The sequence below is a fragment of the Carettochelys insculpta genome, chromosome 14 (assembly GCF_033958435.1).
Source record: "Carettochelys insculpta isolate YL-2023 chromosome 14, ASM3395843v1, whole genome shotgun sequence".
Taxonomy (NCBI): domain Eukaryota; kingdom Metazoa; phylum Chordata; order Testudines; family Carettochelyidae; genus Carettochelys; species Carettochelys insculpta.
The window spans coordinates 37496894-37510225 of NC_134150.1; the positions used below are offsets into that span (position 1 = coordinate 37496894).

General features: G+C 45.1%; 1 protein-coding gene across 4 annotated transcripts in view; it reads left to right on the forward strand.

Annotated features, from left to right (window-relative positions):
* Positions 1 to 1758: 1758 nt before the first annotated feature.
* ATP2C2 (ATPase secretory pathway Ca2+ transporting 2) overlaps positions 1759 to 13332 on the forward strand; it is a 44510-nt gene continuing 32936 nt past the window's right edge. For 2 of the 4 annotated variants that reach the window (XM_075008264.1, XM_075008266.1), the window contains exon 1: positions 1759 to 1912. In XM_075008264.1, the coding sequence (XP_074864365.1) occupies positions 1814 to 1912 (99 nt within the window). In that variant the 5' untranslated portion in view covers positions 1759 to 1813. The remainder of the gene's footprint in view (positions 1913 to 13332) is intronic. The other 2 variants (XM_075008263.1, XM_075008265.1) reach the window with 2 other exon arrangements.

Consider the following 13332-nt stretch of genomic DNA (forward strand, 5'->3'; position numbering starts at 1 on the left):
CTAAGATGAAAAGTCCCAGTTGGTATAATTTGTCCTAACAGGCACCTGTTCCAAAACCCCTAACCTTTGTTGCCCTTCTCTGAACCTTTTCTAATGCCAATATAACTTTTTGAGATGAGGCCACCACATCTCTATGCTGTATTCAGGAGGTGGGCATACCATGGATTTATACAGAGGCAGTAAGACATCCTCTGCCTTATTCTCTGACCCTTTGCTCATGACATCTCCAGCCATGAACAATGAAATGTTTCATCACCACGGGTTGGCATGAACTACAAGAGGCTTCCTACACCTTCTCCTATGTGAGTGAGCTAAAGTGGGGAGGGGCACACGGAGTCTACAGCCGTGTACACCCAGCCTGCTAGCAAGCTCTGCGTGGAGCTGGATGCTGTGAACCAAGAAGTTTCTAGATGTCAGCAGAGAAAAGAACAAAATGGAGCTACATGTCTCAGGGAACTAGAATGTCATGGAGTCCCCTCCCCTGCCCTCTTGGCAGGGCCGAACACCCTCCTTTTTGTAAGCTGTTTGCCCCAGACCCCTTTAAGGATTGAACTCACACCCCACACATTTAACAGGGCAAGGCTCAAACCAAAGAGCTACCCCCTGCCATTATGCCCCTTGCTGGCTTCCAGCCATGTTCTCTGATAGCTGCACAGTCTTTGCTGCTCCTACTGCACAGCTATAGCAAAGGGGACACCCCACCTCACACCTCTGTAGTTTTCAATGTAACAGGAGCAATGATCCAGCTGTTGACCCAATGAGGAGAGAGAATTGTTTTAATTGTGCTGGGGGGTTCAATGGTATTAGGCTCTGAGGGAATCGGGGAGCGGGGGAGAGGGTCAGAGCAGGTGACCAGGAGAGATCTAGTGCTCAGCCTGAAATAGCCTTCTCTCAGCATAGCCAAGCAAAGCAAGAAGGTCTGTTGGCTGTCTAGAGAGAGAGAGAGCTTCAAACTGTACAACTGTCGCATCAGGGCCCAGGCATGTTGTTAATGGTACTGTATCTGCAAGAATAGTTCATGCCACAAAGGGTCCTTTAAATATGTGCTACCTACCCATACTAAGCAATCTGTTTCCTGTTGTATTTAGCTGTGACACACTGAGTAAGTTTCCCAGGCTCAACAAAGAGCTCTGTGTGAGTGAAAGCTTGTCTCTTACACCCAAGGAAAAGGTCCAATAAAAAAGATATGACCTCTCCACTTTGTCTCACTCACAAACCCACACAGATTTGAACATGTCTTAAGGAAACTTCTCCCCAGTGACTACTCACTCACCCACCTTTGTGAATTGACCTACAACTCACCTGGGGTGCCTGCATTTGTGTGGCACCACTGCCTTTGGGAAACAAGGCACCAGTCCTGCCCAATACTGAAAGGCAGCACCAGACGCTGCTGTTGCATTTTGTCAGGGGGTCTGAAAATCAATAGAGGGGGCAGAGCTCTCAAAGCAAAGTTCAGTTGCTTTACACGCCCTTAACAGTTACCAAGTCCTGTATAAGAACCACGCCTGCTCTGTAGACATGCTAACCAGGATCTTGACAGAGCAGGCACACAAATCCTCCAGCATAGCATTGCCTAAGCAAAGCACCCTGCAGGTATCTGCTGCTCTGAGTGAAGGAGGCTGTGCAGCCTCTCCCAGGCACCTGTTGCTGGCAGGGGGCGTGGCTTCCTCTGTAGGTATCAGGTAGCACCTGCCTCGCTCCCTCTTGTGTAGCTACAACCCTGAGCTTGCAAGGGAATTTGAGCCACAGCCAGGAATAGGTGATATTCAGCAGCAGGATAAGGAGGAGCTGCTACTGCTGAGGTCCAGTGAAGATGGTAGAAAGACGCTTCTCCAAACTCTTCCAGAAAGGGTCACTTTTCCGCTTCTCCCAGGAATATCAGCCAATTGGGAATGGGGAGCCAGCAGGGGAGGTAAGGATTTCCTATGCTTCTTGCTCGGAAGTTCTGAAATATAGCATGTGGGTGGGGTTGTTGCTGGCAGCATTGTTGCTCTGTAACTCAGCCAGTTTCGTGTGCTGCTTTGTGGCATCATTCTATGTAAACTGGAGACTGATGTTAATAATGGCACTTGCCTGCCTATGGGAATGCTGTGGGGTTAGTTAATGTATGTGTACAAGGAAGAGCTCCATGAGAAATTCAAAATGTTAACATTCAACTTTATGTCCAGGATTTGCTAACTCTGCTCAGCTTGGTTACATATATCATGATGCTGCAGACAGATTTAAATAATGTGGGCCTGTAATCTGAGCACAGAAACCCTGGGACATGAATGAGGCCGGTGCCTGAACTTCCAAAGGAGTGGTTCCCTTAGGGTTACCATATTTCATCTTTCCAAAAAGGGGACGCCCCTGAGAGGATGTGGATCTGTATCAGTATTTACTAACTCACATTAACATGTATATATGACACATAGTATTAATGCAAGTAAATACTGATACAGATCTACCCCCTCTCAGGGGTGTCCTCTTCTGTTATATGGTATCCCAAAGTTCCTTCATTTCAAAAAATAGAGCCTGTTAGTGGGTGAGGTGAGCTGTCTGGTCTAGCAGGCATCTTATTGTTTGTTTATTTTATTTATTCATTTAAAAAAAATCCATAAACTAAGGCTGTGTTGGAAATATGTCCCTTTTTTTTTTAAACGATTTGTTTATTGTCTCAAAGATGTTCGTGCAATGTGGTTTGGAACACTTCTGAAATACACATTGTTTGGTTTTCCTTCTATTCGCCAAGTCATGTGGTAGAATGACAGATTGTATCTTTCCATATGTTCAAAGAAACTTTCTTTTTACTTTCAAGTCACTGTGCATGTTTTCCAGAGCTGGGCCTGCTTCTTGAGACTATGGGTTTGCCAGTGCAAGCGTAGTCTGCTGTCTGGTGAGGCCTCTAGGGTCTATTGCGGCTTTTATTCCCTGTAAGCTTGGATGACTGCCCAGGAGAGAGTCATGTGCTACCCAGCTGATTGGCAGAGCACCCCAAGCTGGCAGCATGTGTTTCTACTGATGGTACACGTAAATAATTCCTTCCATCCATGGAAGAAAAAATAATTCGATGGAACCTTAGTCTATTGCAACAGAACTAATGGCATATGATATTTTTCAAGCAACAGAGTGATGCTTGCCATACTTCTGTAAGGGATTGACCTTCAGACCCATTCACATGGGTAAGAGGATTAAAATCAGATTCCTTTCTTCAGTACCTGGCTTCGTTACTCCTGGTTTATAATACTATATTGCTTTCCCTCCTTCCAAATACTTGTTGGCATTATGTGCCCAAGCTCTGTATATTGCAGTTAGTATTCTTCAGAAACTACTCCCTCCAACACTCTAATTTTCTCTTCATCCTTTCACCTTTGTTGTTTTTCTAGTATTGAGGTGACCAGAACTGGGGGCAGTATTACAGGTGTTACCTCACTAGTGCTACAGTGAGAGGAAGATTATCTCCTTTCTGCTCCCTTATGCAAGTCTACAGCATACACAGCCCAACTTCAGAGTAAAATGTAGGCAGGAGGGATGCCAAGAATGATTTCTGATTAGTGTTCCCTGAGAACTGTGCTCCTGTGTGGCCAGCCACTGAGGAGAGATTCCAGGTCTGTCCTGGTAATTAGCAGAGCACCCACAGGTAGGGTTCTTGTTTGTTTTTTTTTGTTGTTTCTTCTGGTGGTGCACATCTGCACCTCCCTTGGTGCATGTAAAATTTATTCTACATACAGGGAAAGAATGAGCAGGAACATCGTTTCTAATCGCTCTGTGATATGAGATTATGATGAATTGCAGGTTGTGAACTCTGGTCTGTTGCATTGCCCAGTATTTGAGGGAGGGTCCAGTCACTTTTCCATGGAGAACTACAGTCAGTGAGCTGCTTATTCTGAATTCAACTTGCAATGTTATGGTCCTGCCATTCCCTCAACAGCATAATAACTGATGGAGTATTTGCTCCCTGACCACAGGATCTCCTTGAATTCCAGTCTGAGTCTATGCAGACACCACAATATGGACTAGCATGTGAATAAGGGTGGTGCGGTGTGTTTGGACTTTCAGAAAGCCTTTTACTGGGTCTCACAAGAAAGGCTCTTAAGCAGAGTTAGCAGCCTGGGGGTAAGCATAAAGGTTCACTCATGGACCAGCAAGCACTTAAAAGATAGTTTATTCCTACTTGTTATTTTCAATTGGTTTACACCATGCAGAAAGGTAAATAGTGCAGTCCCTGAGGATCTGTACTGGGATTGGCATTCCCATTCATGCATGTTTTGGAAAAGACAGTAAACAGTGAAGTAGCAACGTTTGCAGGGTTACACAAAGTAGTTAAACCAAAAACTGACTGGTGCCAAGTTACAAAGGGGTTGGGGGTGGCAGGTTTGTAGAAATTGTGTTGGTGCCCAGAACAGGCCCAAGTTGTCTGTCAACACTGCTCCTGAAGCTCCCATTGGCTGTAGGGGCATTCGGGGAGGAGCAGCCTGCAAAGACACCCACCCCCATGCCCAGGGCCTGCATGGACATACCAGCAGCCCTTCTATCCTCACTGCACTGCCTTCACATAGTGCAAGAACTAGGGGTACCCAATGGAATTAATAGGTAACAGGTTTAAAGCAAAGAAAAGGAAGTGCTGCTTCAGACCATGCACGATCAGCCTGTGGAACTCCTTGCCAGAAGATCTTGTGAAGACCAAAAGCTTGTCAGGATTAAAAAAAGAATTAGACAACTTCCTGGAGGACAGGTTCATCAGAGGCTGTTAGCCAGCACGGTCAGGGATGTAACACCATGCTCTGGGAGTCCCTAAACATCTGCCTCCCACGAGCTGGGACTGGCCAGCAGGTTGGGTGGGTATCACTTGACATCTCTGTTCTGTTCGTTCCCTCTGAAGCATCTGGTACTGTCTGCTGTCAAAGACATGACACTGGGCCAGATGCATCATTGGTCAGATCCAGCATGGCCATTCTTATGTTCTTAAAGGCCTACATTTTCAGCGTAAGCCTGGTAAGAATCTGCAACCATGGGAAAACGAATTCCATTCAAGTCTATGGAGCCCTCATCAAGATGTAAATGCAACATCACAGTGATTTCAATATTTATGGAATGACATAAGGTCATTTGGTCTCAGCTGGAGTACTGTGTCCAGTTCTGGGCACCGCAGTTCAGGGAGGATGTGGAGAAATTGGAGAGGGTCCAGAGGAGAGCAACAAGAATGATCAAAGGTCTAGAGAACATGACCTATGAAGAAAGGCTGAAGGAATTGGGCTTGTTTAGTTTGGAAAAGAGAAGATTGAAGGGGGACATGATAGCAGTTTTCAGGTATCTAAAAGGGTGTCATAAGGCAGAGGGAGGGAACTTGTTCTTCCTTGCCTCTGAGGATAGAACAAGAGGCAATGGACTTAAATTGCAGCAGGGGAGGTTCAGGTTAGGAACGTTTTCCTAATGTCCAACTGTCAGGGTGATCAAACACTGGAAGGAATTGCCAAGGGAGGTGGTAGAATCTCCATCACTGGAGCTATTTAAGAAGAGGTTAGATAGATGGCTTTCAGGGATGGTCTAGAAAGTGCTTGGTCCTGCCATGAGGGCAGGGGGCTGGACTCGATGGCCTCTCGAGGTCCCTTCCACTCCTACTCTTCTATGATTCTATGACATGTACAGCCAGGGCAGCTGCTGAGACCCAAGCAAAGACTGCTAACAATACAGGTTTTGATATTTGGGCTACAGGTCCAAGGCCCGGATCACCAATGATTTCAGCGGAAGGTAGGAGCCGAAGTACATTTACCATATGGGGTTGTCACAACGGGAGGGCACAGATTCGTGAGTTACATTCATGTCACAATTCTAACGGAGCCTGCAGTTTGAACTTTGGTAGAAGCAGATGACAAGGACTGTTGGTGTTCAACCTCCACTTTAACATCTGTCTCCATCATCTGTCTCTGTCTAAAATTTCTGGGATCTGCTCTCTTGCAGTCACCTCCACGTGAATATCCTTTTCTGGGATCTAGAAGGGAACTTACGGCTGAAAGACCAGGGGACAAGGAGATGTTCCCCAGTGGCTGGAGTTTGTCCAGCTCTAATGTCTCTGAGCAACACCAAGTTTTAGTCTCTTCTAAACTCGAAGGCCAAACTATGGTTTCTGAGGGATCACCTGCGCTTACCGGGAGACTGACTTGTTTAGGGTAAATCTTCCAGGCTTCGATTTTGCACACGTGATTCGATTTCATGCACCCCTGCTATCAGGCCTTGACATTCAATCTCCTCTACTCATTATTGCAAGGAGTAAGGGAGGTCAGCCAGATAAATCAGTCCTAGATACATTGATTCCAGCTATGCAATTGTAGCTGGAATTGAGTATCCAGGTTTGACTTTCAGGTCGAGTGTAGGCTTGCCCTGGGCTGTGTTATTTTCGCTTCTCACATCTCTTGGGGTGTTTTCCCTGTCTAGACAGTACCTGATATCAAATGGGCTGAATCTGTTCAGTAGCTACCATGAGTCTTGTCATCTCCTCCTGCAGCAAAACTCCCAGGAAGGGAAGAATGGTTGGCCTTCAAGGTTTGCCTCTTATCTACCTACCCTTCAATGGGGTGGTGCTCCTTATCAGGGGTTGTACCAGGGGAGAGGGTGCTGCCACTGGCTTACCCCTGTGCATGCTCTCCTCCCTTTGAGGTGAGAAGGGAGAGAAAATTCAGAGGGAGGGTTAAAGTTTTATGAAGAGGCTCAAAGGGAATATGCCTTCATAGCTCTCTAGCTCTCCAACATGCCTCTACAAATGGAAAGAGACCCGACCCATCAATTAGTGTGTGGGTGGAGGGGCTTGTGGGGGAAAAAGCACGCCATGCATCTGCTGCTTCTGTATAGAATCATAAAATGTTAGAACTGGAAGGGGCCTGGAGAGGCGATAATAGATGGCTATGGCTGCTTCTACACTACAAGACAAAACTGATTTTTAAGTCAGTTAGCCTGATCTTTCCCAATGCCTGTCCTCACTGTAAATTCCGTTAGCTTGATTTTATGGACCACAACAATCGACACGATATTGAAATTCTAAGATCGTAGTAACCCAATGGGTGTAGCCTTCAATTTGAATTTAAAATTCCGAATGAAGCGTAGTGAGGATGTGGCATGTCTCTCAATCGAATCATTAGCCTCCACAGATGTCTCCTACGTGCCCCACAATGCATCTAAGTTTTCCGCTCTGGCCTCTTACATCTCCACCGCTCTCAGGTGCAGAGGAATTAGGCAACAGGACCGTTACAATTTGGCACCTGGGAACCTGTGGCTATAGGGTCATGAGAGGCTGAAAAATCTTCTTTCTTCTTTGCTAGTAGCACAGCTGTGTGGTCTGTGATTCTGTATATACCCCTCTTAGCTGCCTTTTTTTCTGCACTGCCTGGCACCAGCCACAAGTTCCCCCATACTGTGTGTCAGTTAGGTGGTGGCTGGGGGTCATGCTTGTCTGGTAGGATGAGAAACTTCTTTTCAGCTGTTCGTTTGTTGTCCTGCTCCCCACACCTCCTTCCTTCCCTCCCCTCAGAGGTGCCACACAGTCTGGGACATTCCTGCGCCCAGCTGCGTCACATGGCTTGACCCCAAACCAATAAGAGGACATGCTGCACAAGGTGCCAGGCAGCTTGTGCGCAGTGAGGGTCAGAATTTTCAGGGGCTGGTTGTAGCCAGGGTTCTTTTAGCCACCTGGGGGATGTCTCCCTTGGTGCTCATGATTTTCGGGGGGCTGGCTGCAGCCGGGGGTCTTTAGCCGCCCCGAGCCATACATGTTTCAATGAAGGCAACATATTGGCTATACAATTACCACAGTTAAAGTAAGGCTTGCAGCAGGGATTATTCTTGTCCTAAGGGTTGTCTTTTCCAAGTCCAAATCTGACTGTAGTCTGGGGTCTTTTAGCCACCCCAAGCTGTAACTCTTTCATGAATCATTTGAGTTTTAGTGTAGCTACTATGCCTACATAAACATAAGGGCCTTCTTCGTAGGAGGCCTAAATCCAGATTCAAGTTCCTGAAAGGTTCGCTATGAGTGGTCACGATTTTCGTGGCTGTCAAAAGTCTTTTAGCTGCGCTGAGCTGTAACTGTGAATGATTCATTTGGGTTTCAGTGTAGCAACCACAGCTGCTTAGACATACTTAACATGGCAGGGTAAATAAGGGAATTAAATGTGGGAAGGTGTCGTATATCCACATCTACTTGTGGGGCCAGCATGCAATGGGGCTCAGGGAACTGTGGGATAGGTTCCCACAAGATACTGCTGCAGCACTTGATTTGAGCTACTTGTGTGTGGCTAAAGTAGGTTGATTTTTGTGGGAAGCATGAGGAAGGTGAAGATGCTCATAACTGAATGAGTGGATAAAACCCAGTGTTAAGAAATCAATTTTAATAACTTTGATTTTTATCTCATAGTGTAGACACAGCCTATCTAAGCTGCTCTTAAATATCTCCCATGACTGAGATTCCACAGTCTCCCTAGGTAACTCATCCCAATGTTTAACCACCCTGACACTTAGGAAGCTTTTCCTAATGTCCTACCTAAACCTCCCTTTAAACCTGTCGCTGCTTGTCCTACCCTCAGAGGCCAAGGAGAACAATTTTTCTCCCTCTTCTTCCTTGTTTTGCTCTTTTCTGTGGGTATGATTGGATACCATCCAGACCTGTGAGATTCAGAGGCAGCCAATATTTAGGTTACATATTAGGAAAAACTTTGCAACTACAAGGCTAGTTACGCTCTGGGACAGGCTTCCAAACATGTTTCTGGAATCCCCCTCCCTGGAGGTTTAAGACCAGGTTGGACAAACCCCTTGGGGTGGGACTAGATTTATTTGGTCCTGTCTCAGTGTTGGCTTGACTTGATGACTTCTATGATTCTCATAATTTTTTGTGTGCATGAGCCCTATGGGTACAGTTGGAAGGGCGGAGACAAATGGGCAAAGTTTTATATAAGAACACATAAAAATCACTAACAATGGCATGGGCCTTGTAGACACAATCTTTCAGTTCCCAAAGCATTGTATATGCAGGCAAAGATAATGTAAGCTCTGAATTCAAGTCAGGACAAAGCTGTCTGTGCTACTTTTTGGATGTGATTTTTTTCAAAAGGTCTATTGCCCCTGTTTGCAGACAAAAGATAGACCTAAAATATGCCTGCTCAAATGAATTTGGGTGCAAATCAGATTCCTTGCATCTTCCGCTGGATTGGAAGATTTGTCATTTCCACTGAAGATCTTGTTAAAGAGTAGTGCTGTTTAAAATGTCAAAACTTGAAATTTATTTGATGCAAAGAAGGAAAATTTTTAATCATGAAATGTTTTCCATTCTTCTGCCAGGTCCATTGCTCAGTCTGTTTTTCCATTCCTTTCATTATACTGTGTCTTGTACCTGGACTCACCCTCTGAGTTGCAATCTGTCAGACTATAAATGTCTTATAATTTAGTGTCTTATGAGTTGACCTGATGCTGCAAATATTCCTGCAAATAGCTCTGGGACTGCAAGGATGCCTAACATGCATACAAACTGGTTCCAATCTTTTTTTGTCCCCCCCCCCAAAAAAAGTGGCTATTTTAATTTTTTTTATTTCAATTTCAACATTTTTGATGGTGACGACAAAATACAAAAGAAACAAAGACAGTTCTTTTCAATAAGGTTTTGTTTTGTTTGTATTTGAAAGCCAAAAACAAAATGAAAATTTTTCCGTTTTAAGACAAAATAAAAAATGGTGACTTCCTTCAGTTATGTCATTAAAATCTTCTGCAAAAAGTTGGAAACAAAACCATTGTATTTAGTCTTTCATGAAAACAAAATTGGATTTTTCAACATATTCTACATGGGATAAATAGGAATTTGCTGGATCAGAACATAAGTTAGTTCTCCATCCGGCAATAGAGAGAGAGCATATAGTTCAGGGGTACGCAAAGTGGGGGTGGGCGTGAAATTTCATAAGGGGGGCACAACACAGGCAGCTGCTGGATCTCAGGCTGATCCATCTCATAAAAGATGTTGAAATGTGTTATAGTTTTTATGTACAGTTTGAACCTCTGTAATTGAGAACTCTCTCATCCAGCAACAGCTGCAATCCGGCATGATTTTAGTTAGCCGGATGACCACTTATCATGGGTGCGGCCAAATTTCCCACGGTCCCAAAAGTTTATTTGCAGCCACCAATCCTGGCTTTCCATGTTCTGTGCTGTTATTTAGCTGCAATTTACCCCTACATGTCCGCTAAGAGCCGAGTAAACTGTGAAAGCGTTCAGTAATGTGCTAGACAGTCTTGACCTCCCATGGTCTGGCTAATTCTCTCATCCAGCACAAGTCAGGCAGTGAAGATGCCAGAAGAGAGAGAGGTTCAACCTGCACAAGTATTCACATTTACAAACTGATAAAGCTTTTACACTCTACGTACTTATTTGTCTTCCAAATGCCAAAAAGTTTTTCTGTTTTGTATGAACACCACAGAAATTTCCATCTGTTTGCATTACATTAGATGGGGGGGCATGGGGCCCTGCTAACTGTAGGGACAAAAAGTGGGGCTTGGTGTAAAAAAATTTGTTCACCCCTGGTTTTCTTCTTTGGGCCAAGTCTAGTGCAACTCCAGAATAGGCCTTTATTTCCCCTTATATTAGCACCTACTGTAATGGAGTATGTGCTTTCCAGGGCAACTCATTCACTTCGCAGCCGAGGTGAATAAAACTACACATAACGATCACTCTTTACTTATTACCCTGATTGCTTAACTCTGTGTATATACACTGACACCAGAGTTGGTCAGCTGTGCCCTTTAAAAGAGAATGAGCAGGCAGGAAAGGGGTGCTATTTAGCACCAGACAAAGCAAAAGGTTGCCACAGCATATTGCGCGTTAGCCAAAAGTCAGAGCCTGTTTACTTAGTCTTTAAGCATTTGATTAAAAACTTGCTCAGGGAACAGCTTTGCTGGCTGACACTTTTAGGGTCATCTTGCCCTTGAGCTTTCTGAATTTACTCCCAGAAATACCAAAGGTGCAAAATGCTGCTGTGGAAACCAGTCCTGTGTTATAATGATACCTGTTGGCTCCTAGTCAGGAGCCAGGCCTTTGGCAAACACAAGCTTCGTCCTTTAACAAAAGGAAACACAGCTTGTCCCTGACAGAACATGAAAGGAACCAGGGGCCCTGCTGTTTTCCAGCAAGATGAGGGTTAACATCATTCTCTGCACTTCCCACACAGGTTGGCACAGTGGAGTAATGCACTCAGGCTGAGGCCCTGAAGGGAGATTGTACAACACTGAACTCCCACGGTCTTGCTTTGTTCCTGAGTGGGTGGAACTGTACTCTCTGCGGGTCTGTGTTGAGGTGACAAACTCCTTGCAGCTGTGATCTGCACACCCTAGGGCATGTGGGAAGACCTGTAATATATACTTCCAGGCTGACGGGCTTGTAGAGTTAGGACATACAATGAGAACAGGAGTGAACAGGTTTAAAATCTCTCTTGGGTGCAGAGTGAAAGCTCTGCGTGTGAGTAATGCTGTGTGGAGGCAGTGAACTAACTGGGGTGCAAGCAGGCTAGGAGAAGGGGGTTTCTTTATGTGGGCCCTGTCAACTGCATTGCTAGCAGCAAGCATGCGAAAGCAATGAGTGAGGGTGTTTGAAATCATGTGGTAGTAAGCCTTTTCCACTCCCATGTCCTGGGCAATCTTTTCTGGTTCAGAACAGGTGTGTCCTGTCTATTTTTAGAGTCTGCCTTTCAGGTTTCCATGCCAGGTGTTTCCTGGGCACCCTCTTTTCATTTTTCCTTGTGGGTTCCAACTTAAGGCTCTCTTTGTGACGTTGGTGGCTGGTTTTCTACGGGTAGGTCCTTCCCTGCCTGAATTCTTCTTCCTCAGTTACCGCAGGTCTTGGTCGTTGATGTTGTATGGCCAGTGGATCCAGAGGCTTTAAGGAGTAGTTATTGATACACATTGGATTCATGAACCTGCCTTAAAAACAATTTTAAATTTAAAAAAATATAATATTTGAAGATTATATGTCTTGTCAAACAGTGATGGGCAGCCTCGGCTGGTGCGAGGGCCTCATGAAGAGCCCTCCTTCCTTTCTATGGGTGACAAGATTGTCGTAACCAAACGGTCTCCTGGCATAGAGTAGTTTCACTAACTGCACTTGCATAGGTAGAATTTGCAGGGTGTACTGACTGGATGCAGAGGGAGCACATTGCACACAACGTTGACTGTGAGAGCCATCAGCCTGCACCTCACTTCATGTGTCCTTGCTTTGCAGGTGTGTCTCTTCAGTAATACTTGCAGGGACAAAACTATGGAGAGAAAAAACAGCGGAATCTGGCAATCCTGAGGGTGGGCAATGGGAGGTGAAAAGCCTCCCAGGCTGTACATAGGACCAGAGGTGAAAAAGTACCCTAAAAGTTATGTTAGTAAAAGTGCAGCTGCCTTGTGGGGGAATATAGTCAAGTACAAGTCACCGGTGTCTCTCTGGAAAGCTACTTGTGTGAAAGGACACATGCATGTCGCATCTTTATTGGATTCAGGGACCCAGAAGTGAAAGCAGATGCATTTTTACTCAAGTACAGTTTTGGGTACTCTTTCAACCTCTGCATGGGACCTGGATGGGCTCCAGGGCACCCACCACTGCTGTAGAAACGTTAGAGGTCACGTTTCTGGACTTTACAAAAACAAGTGGTCCTGAAGCACCATAAAGACTAATACATTTATTCATTGGGTAGTGAGCTTTCATGGGTCAGACCCACTTCTTCCAATCTGAGGAAGTGGGTCTGACCCATGAAAGCTCATTACCCAATGAATAAATTTGTTAGTCTTTATGGTGCTACAAGACTGCTTGTTTTTTGTGAAGCTACAGACTAATACGGCTACCCCTGTGAGAGACACTATTTCCACACTTGTCTGTCTACCCATGAAAGCTAGAAAACTTTTTTTTAAGCAAAAGCTAAGGACCTGTAGGCCTCGGGATCGCAAGAATTAAAAGCACTGCTTGAGCCGGATTAAATGACATCAGTGCCACAGCACCACAGATGGGAGATTAAGTACCTTGCTGTGGAATTCTGACTTGGTCTTCCTAAGTGTTTGTGCAAAGCCAATTACTGTAGTGCCAGGCAGTGCTGAGTTTTTCAAATCTCTCTCTTACACACACGTGTATGTTAGTCTTATGTGGGAGGGGATTGGTTTTCATCTGTTCCCAGTAAATACTAACTTGGTGTGTGGGGGGCGGGGGGAAAGCAAAGATCAAGCTTTACATTTGGAAAGGCTCCTTTTTTTAATCAAATGACTCACTTTCCCAGCTCTTTTGTCAAATTATAGTCTATCAGCTGGCCCAAATAAACCTAGGAAGGAGAAAGCAGAACACGGTATCCCAGAA